The 11,789-nt window shown below is 41.4% G+C and overlaps 1 protein-coding gene across 6 annotated transcripts in view; it reads left to right on the forward strand.

The window, feature by feature from the left end:
• Positions 1 to 3,174: 3,174 nt before the first annotated feature.
• phf21b (PHD finger protein 21B) overlaps positions 3,175 to 11,789 on the forward strand; it is a 143,441-nt gene continuing 134,826 nt past the window's right edge. For 3 of the 6 annotated variants that reach the window (XM_050035916.1, XM_050035917.1, XM_050035918.1), the window contains exons 1-2: positions 3,615 to 4,022; positions 4,258 to 4,317. In XM_050035916.1, the coding sequence (XP_049891873.1) occupies positions 3,885 to 4,022; positions 4,258 to 4,317 (198 nt within the window). In that variant the 5' untranslated portion in view covers positions 3,615 to 3,884. The other 3 variants (XM_050035919.1, XM_050035920.1, XM_050035922.1) reach the window with 3 other exon arrangements.

Here is an 11,789-nt window from a genome sequence, read left to right on the forward strand (position 1 = left end):
ACTCCTGATTGGCTCATCCCTCCCGCCCCCACTCGTCCCTCGCGCACCGAACCAGCAGCTTGGACCAATCGCGACGCGTCTTGTGTCCAAAGGGGCGGGAGGAGGAGGGGTAGCAGGAGGAGGAGGTGGCGGGGGTCAGGCTGACAGACATGGGGAAGAAGAGGCTGGATTTCTGAGAACAAACTGCCACATTTGGCCTCTTTGTGTTTGAAGAGGCACAGAAACTACAACTGAGCAGATTTGGTTGGAGGCTTCATGTGTATCGACATATTTTATATTCTGTAATCCCCCACACTCTCCTTGTCTATCTCACTTAGTTGTGATTGTAGCTGTGGATGCTGCTGCTGCCATGTTTGCTCTTCTTGTTAATGTTGTACATGAATAATGTTAGATGTCTAACCACAGCTCTGTTATTTACAAGCAAATTACTTTTGAAACTACTTCAAGATAAATATGAACTCAGATAAGAAGTTTGTAACATGAATTAAATGAGTAGGTGCGTACATTGTGGGTTAAAAATGGACACAAAATGTGTGTTTTGCACTATTTAATGACATTTTAGGTCTATAGTCTAAACCAGGGCAACCTGGAGCTCCGGAGCCACATGTGGCTCTTCAGCCTCTCTCCAGCAGCTCCCTGTGGCTTCAACAAAAAATTATATCAAAATGAATAATGGGTATTTTAAGATTTAAATTTTCATTTATTGTTGTGACTCTCACATTCTCCATTTGTAAAAATGTGTAGCCTGTACACTGAATAAAAAAAGATATAACCCCAGTAATGGCAGTGTCGGCAGCTGGAATCTGGCCAGCTGATTCTGGGGCGTCATCTTTGCAGAGTCTTAGCCAAATTGGGCAACCGGATGCGGCCCGAGTAGTTTCATCCGGCTTGCCGAGATTGGGCCGATGCTGGGCCAGGTCATTCTTGTGTATGGCCCAGTGATGGCAGTGTTGGCAGCTGGAATTGGGCCAGCCGATTTGGCCCGATTCTGGGGCGTCATTCATGCCAAGTCTTAGCAGAGTCGGGCAACCAGATGCGGCTTGGCTAATGACATCCGGCATGCTGTGTTTGAGCTGATACTGGCCCAGGTCATTCTTGTGTACGGCCCAGTGATGGCAGTGTTGGCAGCTGGAATCAGGCCAGCCATTTTGGCCTAAATCTGGGGTGTCATTCATGTCGAGTCTTAGCCAAACCAGACAACCGACTAAAATGTGCATGACACGTCTACGATCTGGCACCTTTTCCTCTAAATTTTGATAAACCTTTATAGTGTTGTCTAGTCTCGAGTTTCTAGGCTAGCTATGTATTCAAAAATCCATAAAATGAAAAGTTTCAGGAAAGAATAGAGAATTCACTGGTGTGTGGACTAATACGTTCGCTTTTACCGCCAATGCTACAAAGTTAAAGTACCAAATAATCATAAATAGTCGAGTCTAGAGCCACTCATTGTAAAACATATTGACGAATGCTCATTTAGACCTCTTAGTTAAGTTGATAGGCTAATTTAGACTTAACCAGCTGTGTTTCTTTCATTATCAGGCGCGAATATGTTTTGTGGCTCCAGACAGATTTTGTTTTTCATATGAGAAGCTGCCAACCTCTGGTCTAAACCAAATGATTAATCAAGAAGATCAGTGTTATTAATCACAATTTAAGGTTTGGACTAATAATCTCCCTGGCCCTTGGAAATGACTTTACAGACCCTTGGGCCTCAGATAAGAGTCAAAAAGATTTAAAAGATGAAGATGTAAAAGGTAAAATGGAAATACTTGCAGCATCATGACCCATTTTGGTTGTGCATTTTAACAAGCAGCAGCTCATTCATTACAAACATTATTCAAACCCACACGAATTTATTGCAATTTTTAATGGAGGTCACAAAGTTTTATCAGACATGTCAAGCTGGATTTTAGAGGACTGTGTCTAAAGATTACTTTTATCCACAATAATACATCATCATTTATTCACTGATTATATTTTCTATTATAATATAGTGGAGTTACGGTACAATATTTCCCTCTTAGATGTAGTGGAGTAGAAGTGTACGGCACACAGCAAGTATTCAGTAGCAGAAAAGGTAAAGTACCTTAAAATTACAGTGGCTTAAATTAATAATGTACTTATTTACTTTACACCACTGGAACAAGGGCAGTCTAAAGCATTGTATATGTTAAATATGTAAAATTAAATTTGTTTTGTAAAAGTTATGAACTTGTCTTTTAGGGTTGTATGATTATCAGATGTGAAATAAGTTCTCAAGTGCTGTATTTCAGTACAGTTTTATGGTACTTGTACTAAACTTGAGTATTTCCATGTATTTCTGCTACTTAAAACGGCTACTCCACTACATTTTAGAAGCAAATATTCTACTTTTTATCCATTATTATTATTATTATTATTGTTATTTATTGCCATTTCTTGTATTTTTGTAGTTATTTTGCATGCCTAGTTTTTTAAGTTTTAAGTTTTTAAGTTTCAGTTTTTAAATCTTTAATCTGACTCTTTCCCCTTGACTGCTGTAACACTGGAATTTCTCAATTATGGGATCAATAAAGGTGTATCTTATCTTATCTTATAATTATTTGTAGGCTTACTTAAAAGGTTCAGACTATGAATAAAAAAATAGAAATAAACTAGGAAATTGCTGTGTCTTATTATAATTTAATCTTCCCAGCAGCATATAAAGTAATTAAAGTGTCTTCTAGCTTTGCCAGCTGCAACATTAAAGTGATGAAAACATTAATGCATCAATAATTAGGCTAAAATCCAGTATTATAGATTATTTTGATTTTTTTGTGTGCTCCTTTTACTATAAAAGAATAATTAAGTTGTTATTAATGCTTTAATTTATTTTATAGATCTATAGCAACATTATTTATGTGTAGTTTTGTATTTAAGGGTCAGTACAGGTGTCAAAACGTATTTTTTAAATCAGAAATATATTGTTTTGTGATGTTCTGTTGTATTAGTTTTTTTTATTGTTTTTACTTTTGCTTCATTTATCTGTTATTATCTTGTGAAGCACTTTGTGACATCCGTTTAAAAATAAGTGCTGGATAAATAAATGTATTATTTATTTATTATTATAAATACTCCTTGAAGTAGTTGTAGCTCCCCCCCGGCTCACTGCGCATGTCTCTCTGCTCCATCCGGGAACTTCAGAATCACCATTGACAGCCGAAGCGCAACTTTTCCCCAGGCAAAGTGAAATCAAGCCGCGGACTCGGACAAAATATAGTCCCCGTTTTTCAACTTAAAATTATCGAAAGAAAAGCTAACCCGCTTCCCCGTCGGACCCCTCGACGCTCGGCCGTTAATCTGGAGAGGACCCATCCGGGGCCTGAGCTCTTTCCGCCGGGTTTGGAGCACTTTTGAAGACGGGCGGAAAGTGGGTGATGAGTCCTAGCCTGTAAAAAGAAGCGAGAACTTGCTCTTTGCAGCCTGAGTAGTTCTTCTTTCAATTGTTATTGTCGCTTTAAAAAAATCTTTAATTCACTTAAACTTCGTGTCGGCCGCGTCGAAAGTGGGAGAAAAGTGCTTTTCTGGTCGGAACATGGAACTACAAGGCCTGCAAGAGGCGTTGAAAGTAGAAATCCAATGTCATCAGGTAAATGAAACATCGTGTTATTCTTACCCTTATTGGTGTTATGAGCAAGTGAGAGCAGGAGGGGAGGAAAATCTGAAGGGATGAGAGGTTAACACTCCGAGGGGATAACTATGCGACATGTCGCTTGTAATGTCGACACAACGTCCACTTCCAAGTCTGATTAAGTGCACTTTTTCCACAGTACTTTTGAGCTAATTGTCATCGGTGTTTTCGGCCGAGCAACAAGAATTTGGAGTGATAATGCGGTGGTGGCGATCAGGACGCGACCTGAATATTTATGAGGAGTCGCTGCTGTGGCTATCATCACCGCTTTGTTCCTCCCTTTAAACTTGAGACACTTTTTTTTGTAAATCCCCCATTTCGCTGCTCCGTCGTTTGTACTAAACTAGTTGCACAGATGAAGCAGGACCCACAGGTAAACCGTTATGTATGTGTATATAAATATATATATTCCCCGGGAGCTCCCTCTCAGCCATACGAGGCGAATATGGGGAGTGTGCGAGAAACTTTATCAGCATAAATCTCTTCTTGTGCTCGGTTAGCTAACGAGTTAGCCTGCCCCGTTTTACTGCTTTAGCTTCAAATATATGTGAGTGTGAAGTTCAATTCGTGCGGAAATTAACGTGGTGTTTTGTGTTGAATGTGTGTAGGATGGAGAGCTTAAGAGACAGCTGCACGACAGGAGAATAACAGCCCTGAGCGATAAACAAGTAAGCCCCGATATGTTTCGTCTTTTCAGGGTTTTGTTTTGTCACCATTTTAATGTTGGAGTGTGGCAGCTGCTGCTCTGCTCGGGCACAACTAGCCACAACAAACATGGTGGATTGTAAAAGTGAGGCTGTGTTTTATTGTGTTGCACTGTGTCTTGTCTCGGCACTCAAAGTTGTGTAGAAAAAAAAAAAAAAAAAAAAATTAGCGTCCATTTTGAGTAGGTCGACATGTTTCTGGAGAGTAAGAGGCTAATAAAGGAGCAGCTGGCTCAACTATCCGGCTCTCACTTTTTTAAGGAGCATTATTGTGGAAGTTTTGTCGCTTAAACGAGCCGTTAATATATTTGTGAAGCTTCTTTTTGACGCTTTTTACACCCTGGTTTTGTTACTTTATACTTAGTCTGCTGGTATTATTTCTTCTCGGGTCACATGACCAAAAGCGGTGCATTTGATTCGCTCACGATCACGCTTTCACTTTTTTCCACCTTACTATCTTTTATAGCTACCAAACCATGTCCTATATGAACTTTAAAGCTGTGATGGGAGGCACAGCAGCAGGTCTGGATGATGCTGAGAGGAGAGCAGTGTGTTCAGCACCGCGGCCAGCTCCTCTCCTCTCCCGGCTGCTGCTTGCACCGCCCCGCCGGTCGGTCCCAGCCCCGACAGCAGCGCACACAACTTCCCCACATTAGCAAGAAGACAAGCAAAGCATGCTTTCTTTATATATATATCCCAGTTTTTTTTCTGTCACATTTAGGCCCCATCTGCTTGATGAATCAATCCCACTTCCTGAGGAATTTTCCCAGCACCTGATTTGTTGCAGTCATTAAACTCCCTTCATGTTAAAAAAAGCAACATAGCAACCCGCAGCCTGTAGCCATAAAGCTGGTGTTGAATCCTGAATCTACATCCTTGTTTGTGTTGTAGTGTGTTCTTTCCTCTTCTTCTGTCAGTTTGGTAGTGGAAGCTTCCATTTTGAGAGAGGAAAGGGGGGTGGTTATTTCCCCCCTCTAACATGGAGAGGAAAAAAGTCTGCAGAGTTTCGTGCAGGAGGAGGAGGAGGTGGTGGTGGTGGTGGAAGAGGAGGAGGAAGAGGAGGAGGAGGAGGAGGAGGGGGGGATGGGCCCCATTCATGCCTAACATTACCATTTTGATTGCTTTGATGCTGTTTTTGGTTTGGAGGTGGGGGGGAGGGGTGGCAGGGAAAAAAAGAGACAGAAAGCCCAGTCAGCACTGCACGGGCGATGTTTTTAATCACTACACACTACACTGATTTATTCCTCTTTTTTAAGCTGCAAAATGTGACCTTTACTTTTTTCTCCCGCACACATATGAACCGCTGCTTTCCTCCAAATTGGTCCTACGGCCACACAGGAGAGATTTAATGATGATCTTGGCTCAAACGAAGCCCACTCTGAGGCTGTGTCAACATTTGTTATGCCCCGAAATAAACTCGCCGTGAACTTTAAGCCGCTAAGAGAGCGAGTATTTATCAGGAATAATTAGATAACTGCGCGAGTGTTTACTAGCACGAGTGAGAAAATGTCTCGTGGTCGGGATGGAGCCTGGAGGTCATTTCATGGTCACAGTTTGAGGCCTGCGGATGGAAGTTTTATTTCCTGTGACAGGGAGGGAAACTGTAAGTAAAAGCTGCCTGCTAACCAGCGGAAGGATTTAATTTGGAGTTGAGCTTTGAATATGGAGCGCAGTCTGTCTCCAGCATCCATGTTGTGAATAAGAACACGTTTTAATAACACCCTGTTTTGCTCCAGAAAACAGCCAGTGTTTATCGGAGGAGGAGGAACAGGCGGCACTCTGGAGTTGACGGATGTAAATGCAAATCAGGAATGATTAGGAAAAATAAGAAATAACTGCAGAATAGACGGGGATGCATTCATGAATTTGACTGCAGCTTTTTTACTCTCCTGCTCGCACATTCACATTCAGCATCAAGGTCTCTCTCTCCACTATAACATCTGAATCGACTACCTTTATCCTTGATAGCTGTGTTTTTGGCCCTTGAAGAAGAATGGATTCATTGATTCTTTTCTCACTCTGCCCCACTTGCTCTCTGTTGCATCATGACACCAGTTTTTACTGACTTGTCAGGTGGAGACAAGTTGTTTTGGTTCGCTTTCAGACAGTTCTGCTCCAGTTATCGTTTTGCAGGGGTCGTTATTTATTTCTTAAAGCAGATCGTCATCGATCAGAGTGTTTCGCAGCTTCTGGAGGAAAAACTCTAAAGTGGATTTATGTCCTGAATACACTTGAGCTGAGCATTTAATTCTTACATTTATTCTATTTCTGGAGTAAAAAAACGTTTCTGGTATTGAGAAGTCGGACATTTAACTTGAAACAAAGGCCGCAGCTACTTGACTTGAAAGATTTCCAATGCCAGTAGTAAAGTCCTTTGAAAGGCTGTAACCATGGATACTCCTGCTTCTTACACATTCACAGTGTTAACACTTCATTAAGGCCTCTTTTTTTAAAGTTTCACATGGGTACATCTATACAGGGAGTTTATTTTTATTATATATGTGTGTGTGCATGTAAAGCAAAGAGAAAGCAGTGCTCTTTTATGGTGAGGTTCAGAGCAGAGGGAGTGATTGGAGGAGTAATAAAGGAGAGGAGTTGTAACTGGAGCTTGCAGGCGAGGCGTCTGATTGGTTCAAGTTACCTGTGACAGCTCCTGGCATTGGATGACATGCAGGGAAAGGCGGGTTAAGAATCTACTTATGATTTAAAGTAATTGTTTTTGATATTATTACCAGCTTTGTTCCAATGAGAGATGGTGTGTTTCTGGATGGTTGGATATCCAGGACTGTGCTGCGTCTGAAAGGTCATGACTAACGCTGTGCGTCCCATTTCCATACTGCTTACTGATGCTGTAAAGTACACACTATGCACTAATGTTGTGTGTGATTAAAAGCAATTAATACTATTTTAAGCTTTTTATTTGAGAGTGATGCAGCAGTTTGTAGTCTTGTCCAAACCAGAGTGATGACTAAAATAATGACGTCAGCATATCCAGTGTTCCTACTGGTTTACAGTGTGAATTTGCGGGTTTACACTGCCTTTTCAAGACGGGAATTTCCTGCCGTTATGCCGTTCTGTATTAAAGGAACAATCTTGGAATGTGGAGATGGAGTTGTCTTGCCCTTAAAGGCGCCATCAGAGGTAGTAACAGCGACCTCTGTATAAAAGAGACAGCCAGCAGGATGTTTTGATGATGTGTTATGTATGTGACCCACTGGCAGGACATCTAAAAAGCACTTGATAGCAGTTAGCAGCTAACTCAAAGAAGAACAGCGGCCATAAAATGTCAGCAAATTGGGAAAACAAGGAGGTCTGGGAGCTTCTTACCTTGTGTGATTTAAGAAAAGGATGCAATGTCATCATTTAGAGGTTTAAATTAATACTGTATCAAGCATTTTGTTTGAGAGCGATGCTGCAGCTTGTTGTCTTGTCCAAACCAGTGTGACTAAAATAACGACATCTGCATTTGCTGGTTTACGGTGTGAATATGTGGGTTAAAATGAAACAAAATTCAACTAGAGTTTGGTGAGGGTGGCCTGTAGATGCACCAAAACAGAAAACACATTTATGAAGTCTTCAGCCATGTAGGAGTCACAGTAGCCCCGTTTACACTGCCTCTTCAAGGTGGGAATTTCACATCGTTATGCCGCCTTGCTGTTCTGCATTAAAGGTACAATCGTGGAATATGGAAACTGAGTTGTCTCGCCCTTAAAGGCGTCATCAGAGGTAGTAACAGCGACCTCTGTATCAAAGGGACAGCCAGTAGAACGGGATCATTGGCGGACGTGTTAGGTCTGTGACCCATTTAAGAAGCAGGTGATAGCAGTTAGCGGCTAACTCAAAGAAGAACAGTGGCTGAAAATGTTCTCAAATTGGGAAAACAATGAGGTCCGGGAGCTTCTTACACTCTGAGCAGAGGACGAGATCAACTGCCATATAACAGAGATGAGAAATGTTTGTTATTGCCATGTTAATACCATTGTTATTCTTTATAAAGCGCTGCTGACATGTATGTTATGTGTCACTCCAGAGGCTGACGGTGTTGTGTGACATGTCAGGCATGCTGCCACAGTTGTTTACTTTTGTGTAAAAATACAGAGGCGGTGTGAAGAAAGAACTTCGTAGCGGCCCTATAGCAAGATCTCTGAGTAAAAATGTCTATTTTGGATGCAGTGTCATCATACAAACGTTTAAAATTAATACTGTTTCATGTATTTTGACTGAGAGCAATGCTGCTGCTTGGCGTCTAGTTCAAACCGCTGTGATGGCTAGAATAATGACGTATGCATTTCCGGTGTTCCTACTGGTTTACAGTGTGAGTTTGTGGGTTAAAACCGAACAAAATTCAAGTTGAGTTTGGTGAGGATTGTGTTGTTTACTTCTGAACCTCTTTATATCTGTCATACAAGATTATCTTCACATCACCTGTCACAGACTCAGTTTAGATAACAGATGCTCGACTGTCCTGCTGTTAATACAGACGTGAACTAACCACAAACATCTGCCTCGTTCATGGACTTATAGCAGCGCAGAATAAACCAAGGGGAAACACTGTTATGGATATGTGGCTTGACTTTTGACTTTTTGGCTTTAAAGAAAATGTTTTTGGCCTGCTCGGGGGGTTTGCAATGACTTGGCGACCCCTTAGGCCTGTACAGTTGAAGGGTAACACTGATCCAGTTGAGGTAAATGACAAACGGAGCGATTATTTGTGCTTCATTTGTATTTAGTACATGTTCATAATATACCTGGTATTCTTGTACTTATCTGTGCACCTGCTCTGCTGCCGTGAGACTTGCATGGCATTAATTAAGTTTACCTTATTTGATCACAGACTGTGCGCTTGTTGAAAATACTTTTTGCAGGATTTACCAGTTTGTTTTCCGAGCTGTTGCGTTGGTATTATTCCACTTTTTTTTGTTGAGATGTGAGCAGCTGCTCTATGCTCCTTCTGTGTGTTGCATTGTGGGACAAAAGTCAGCACATTTACATGCAAGAAACCAGGTTACTCTGAGAAATCAGTGCACAGTGCTGTAGTAACCTGCTTCATGTGAAATCAGTGTGCGTATGCAGTAATCAGATTTCTCCCCCCTGACCTTATTTCGGAAACATGGCTCACTGATTGCAAGTGTTTTAGTGATACAATCATGTAATCACGCTTCCTGATTTGTGCTTGGATTTTTAAAAATAGTCAAATATTTAGCTGTGGATTTGTAGAGACTAGATTGATGCTTCTCTGTGTGCGATGAGGCCTCGTATTAACCCGACTTTCTGAAGTCTTTATCATGTGGAAAGACAATTTAGAAACCTGGTTTCTTGTAAACAAGACATCATCTCACTCCAGCACAGGGCTTAAAAATACATTTTTAAGTATACCTGTGTTTCATTTTCTGGTGTGAGTGCACAGAGCAGTCCAGTAAAAATTAACCTGAAGTATACAAAAAATCACAGCATGGATACTGAAGTTACTACATTTTTAACGAGGGTGTTTTTTGACTGTTTACATGCATTTTTAAGTAATGAGATTAATGTCAAAAAGCTGCTTCCTGCAGTCATGCAAACAGACACCCTAAATGCACTCAAACATGGTTGTTATGTCACTGGGTGTCTGTCAGTGAACGTGAGGGAGGCTGAGCTGTACGTGATGGTGTATCAGTTTAAAACAACTTAACCTCATGTATGTCCTTTACATAATGTATGAATTAGAACCCGAGAGATGTTTAATGCTAATAAGTGGTTTTTTTTGTCTGGTTAACTCTTCACTGCGTCCCTGAATCGCTCCATAATCTGAGTTTTTTCTCCTCTCCTCGATGGTAAGTTGTATAATGAGCGACCGCCGCTCAGAATTCATTCAGCTACTTATGCAGGAGCAGTGTTTCATAAAAGCGGAGCTTTGTGGAGAAGTGAGTCAGATGAAGCTCAAACAGAGCTGATGAAGAAGCTACAGTTTGGTGTCGGTTTGACCCCGTGGTCAGTTTATTTGCAGCCGCTGTGGCTTCTCAGCAGGGAGCAGAGTTTGGGAGGCATTTGGAATTTAGATTATGCACAGATTTCTCCTGAGAGCCAAGCTTTTGTTTGGTGTGCATGTTTAATTTCTCCTAGCTATTTGTGGTAAGTAGGACCTGATAAGTTTAAACACTGAGCATTGTCTTTGAACAGTTGGTAGTTTTAGAAAGAAATGATGTTCTCATATGGGGACGATGGGTTTATTTTTGATAGTCTCAAGTGTGTCATGAAGTTCAAAAAAGTTTATTTCAGTGCCTGAACATCGTTGTGCAAAAACAAAGTTGCAAATAATGCCACATTTGGTCATTGTTTTCTAACTCTAGGGGTCAGGGGTCATCGTTCACATCTAAATCTGTTCCATACTCCTCATTTAAATGCTTGAATGTGGCTATGCAAAAGCAAAATTGCAAATATTGCAACATATTGAAAAGTCTTTTGATTTGTTTAATTTTTTTGTTTTGTAACAGGGTCCGAAATAAACGCCCACCAAGCGCCAAATCTCGAAAGGCTATCCACCTCACTGGCGGTTATATGTTTGTACCAACATAGTCATGTAATAAAAAACTGTGCTGGGAATTTCTGCTGTCTGGAGCGCTCCTAGTTTTGTGTCACTGTTTACCGTACTGGACATCAGCTGATCTGCTAAACTAGCATTTGCCGCAGGTCTGCTGCTAGCTAGCGTCGCGCCCATACTTATGAAGGTAGTGAAATAATAACACCAAGGCCCCGTAGTCTGAACACAGACTGCAGACTCTTAATTGCCTCCCACATTGCCACTCCACTTAGCTCCACCTTATCTGTTTACCTGCCACTGGGGCTGGTGGATGGCAACATCTTCCTGCCACTTAATGGATCCCTGTTGTTTTTTTGGCTGCCCCAAATGAGTACTTCCTAATCAGCAGTGTTTGTAGCTTGTTACTGTTGATAAGATTGGTCAAATTTACATGCTATATCCAACCAAAAACATTATTAAGCATAGATAAACAAGTTTCAACCAGAAAATGTGATCAGGTTTTGGACCTTGTCCACTTTTGCGTCGGGATTGGCTGCAGACTGACTTGCCAGAGATGGCTGCCATCTTGTTTTTACATAGATTAGAGTATTGTGCTCTGCTTCCACTAGATGGCACAAAAAAGTGTCTACGAATGAGGACAACAGGTTTAAGTTAGACAAAATGACGTAAAAGTTGCATCCATTCATTTTCCATAACTGCTTACCCTGTTAGGAGTCATGGGGGTGCTGCAGCCTATCCCAGCTGACACTGGGTGAGAGGCAGGGTTCACCCTGGACAGGTCACCAGACTATCACAGGGCTGACACATAGAGACAGACAACCATTCACACTCACATTCACACCTACGCAGGGCTCAACAGTGCAAGCGTTTCACTCGCATTTGCGACTAAAAATAGGTGTGTGCGAACTGTAAGGAA

This window comes from Epinephelus moara, chromosome 23, assembly GCF_006386435.1.
Source record: "Epinephelus moara isolate mb chromosome 23, YSFRI_EMoa_1.0, whole genome shotgun sequence".
NCBI lineage: Eukaryota > Metazoa > Chordata > Actinopteri > Perciformes > Serranidae > Epinephelus > Epinephelus moara.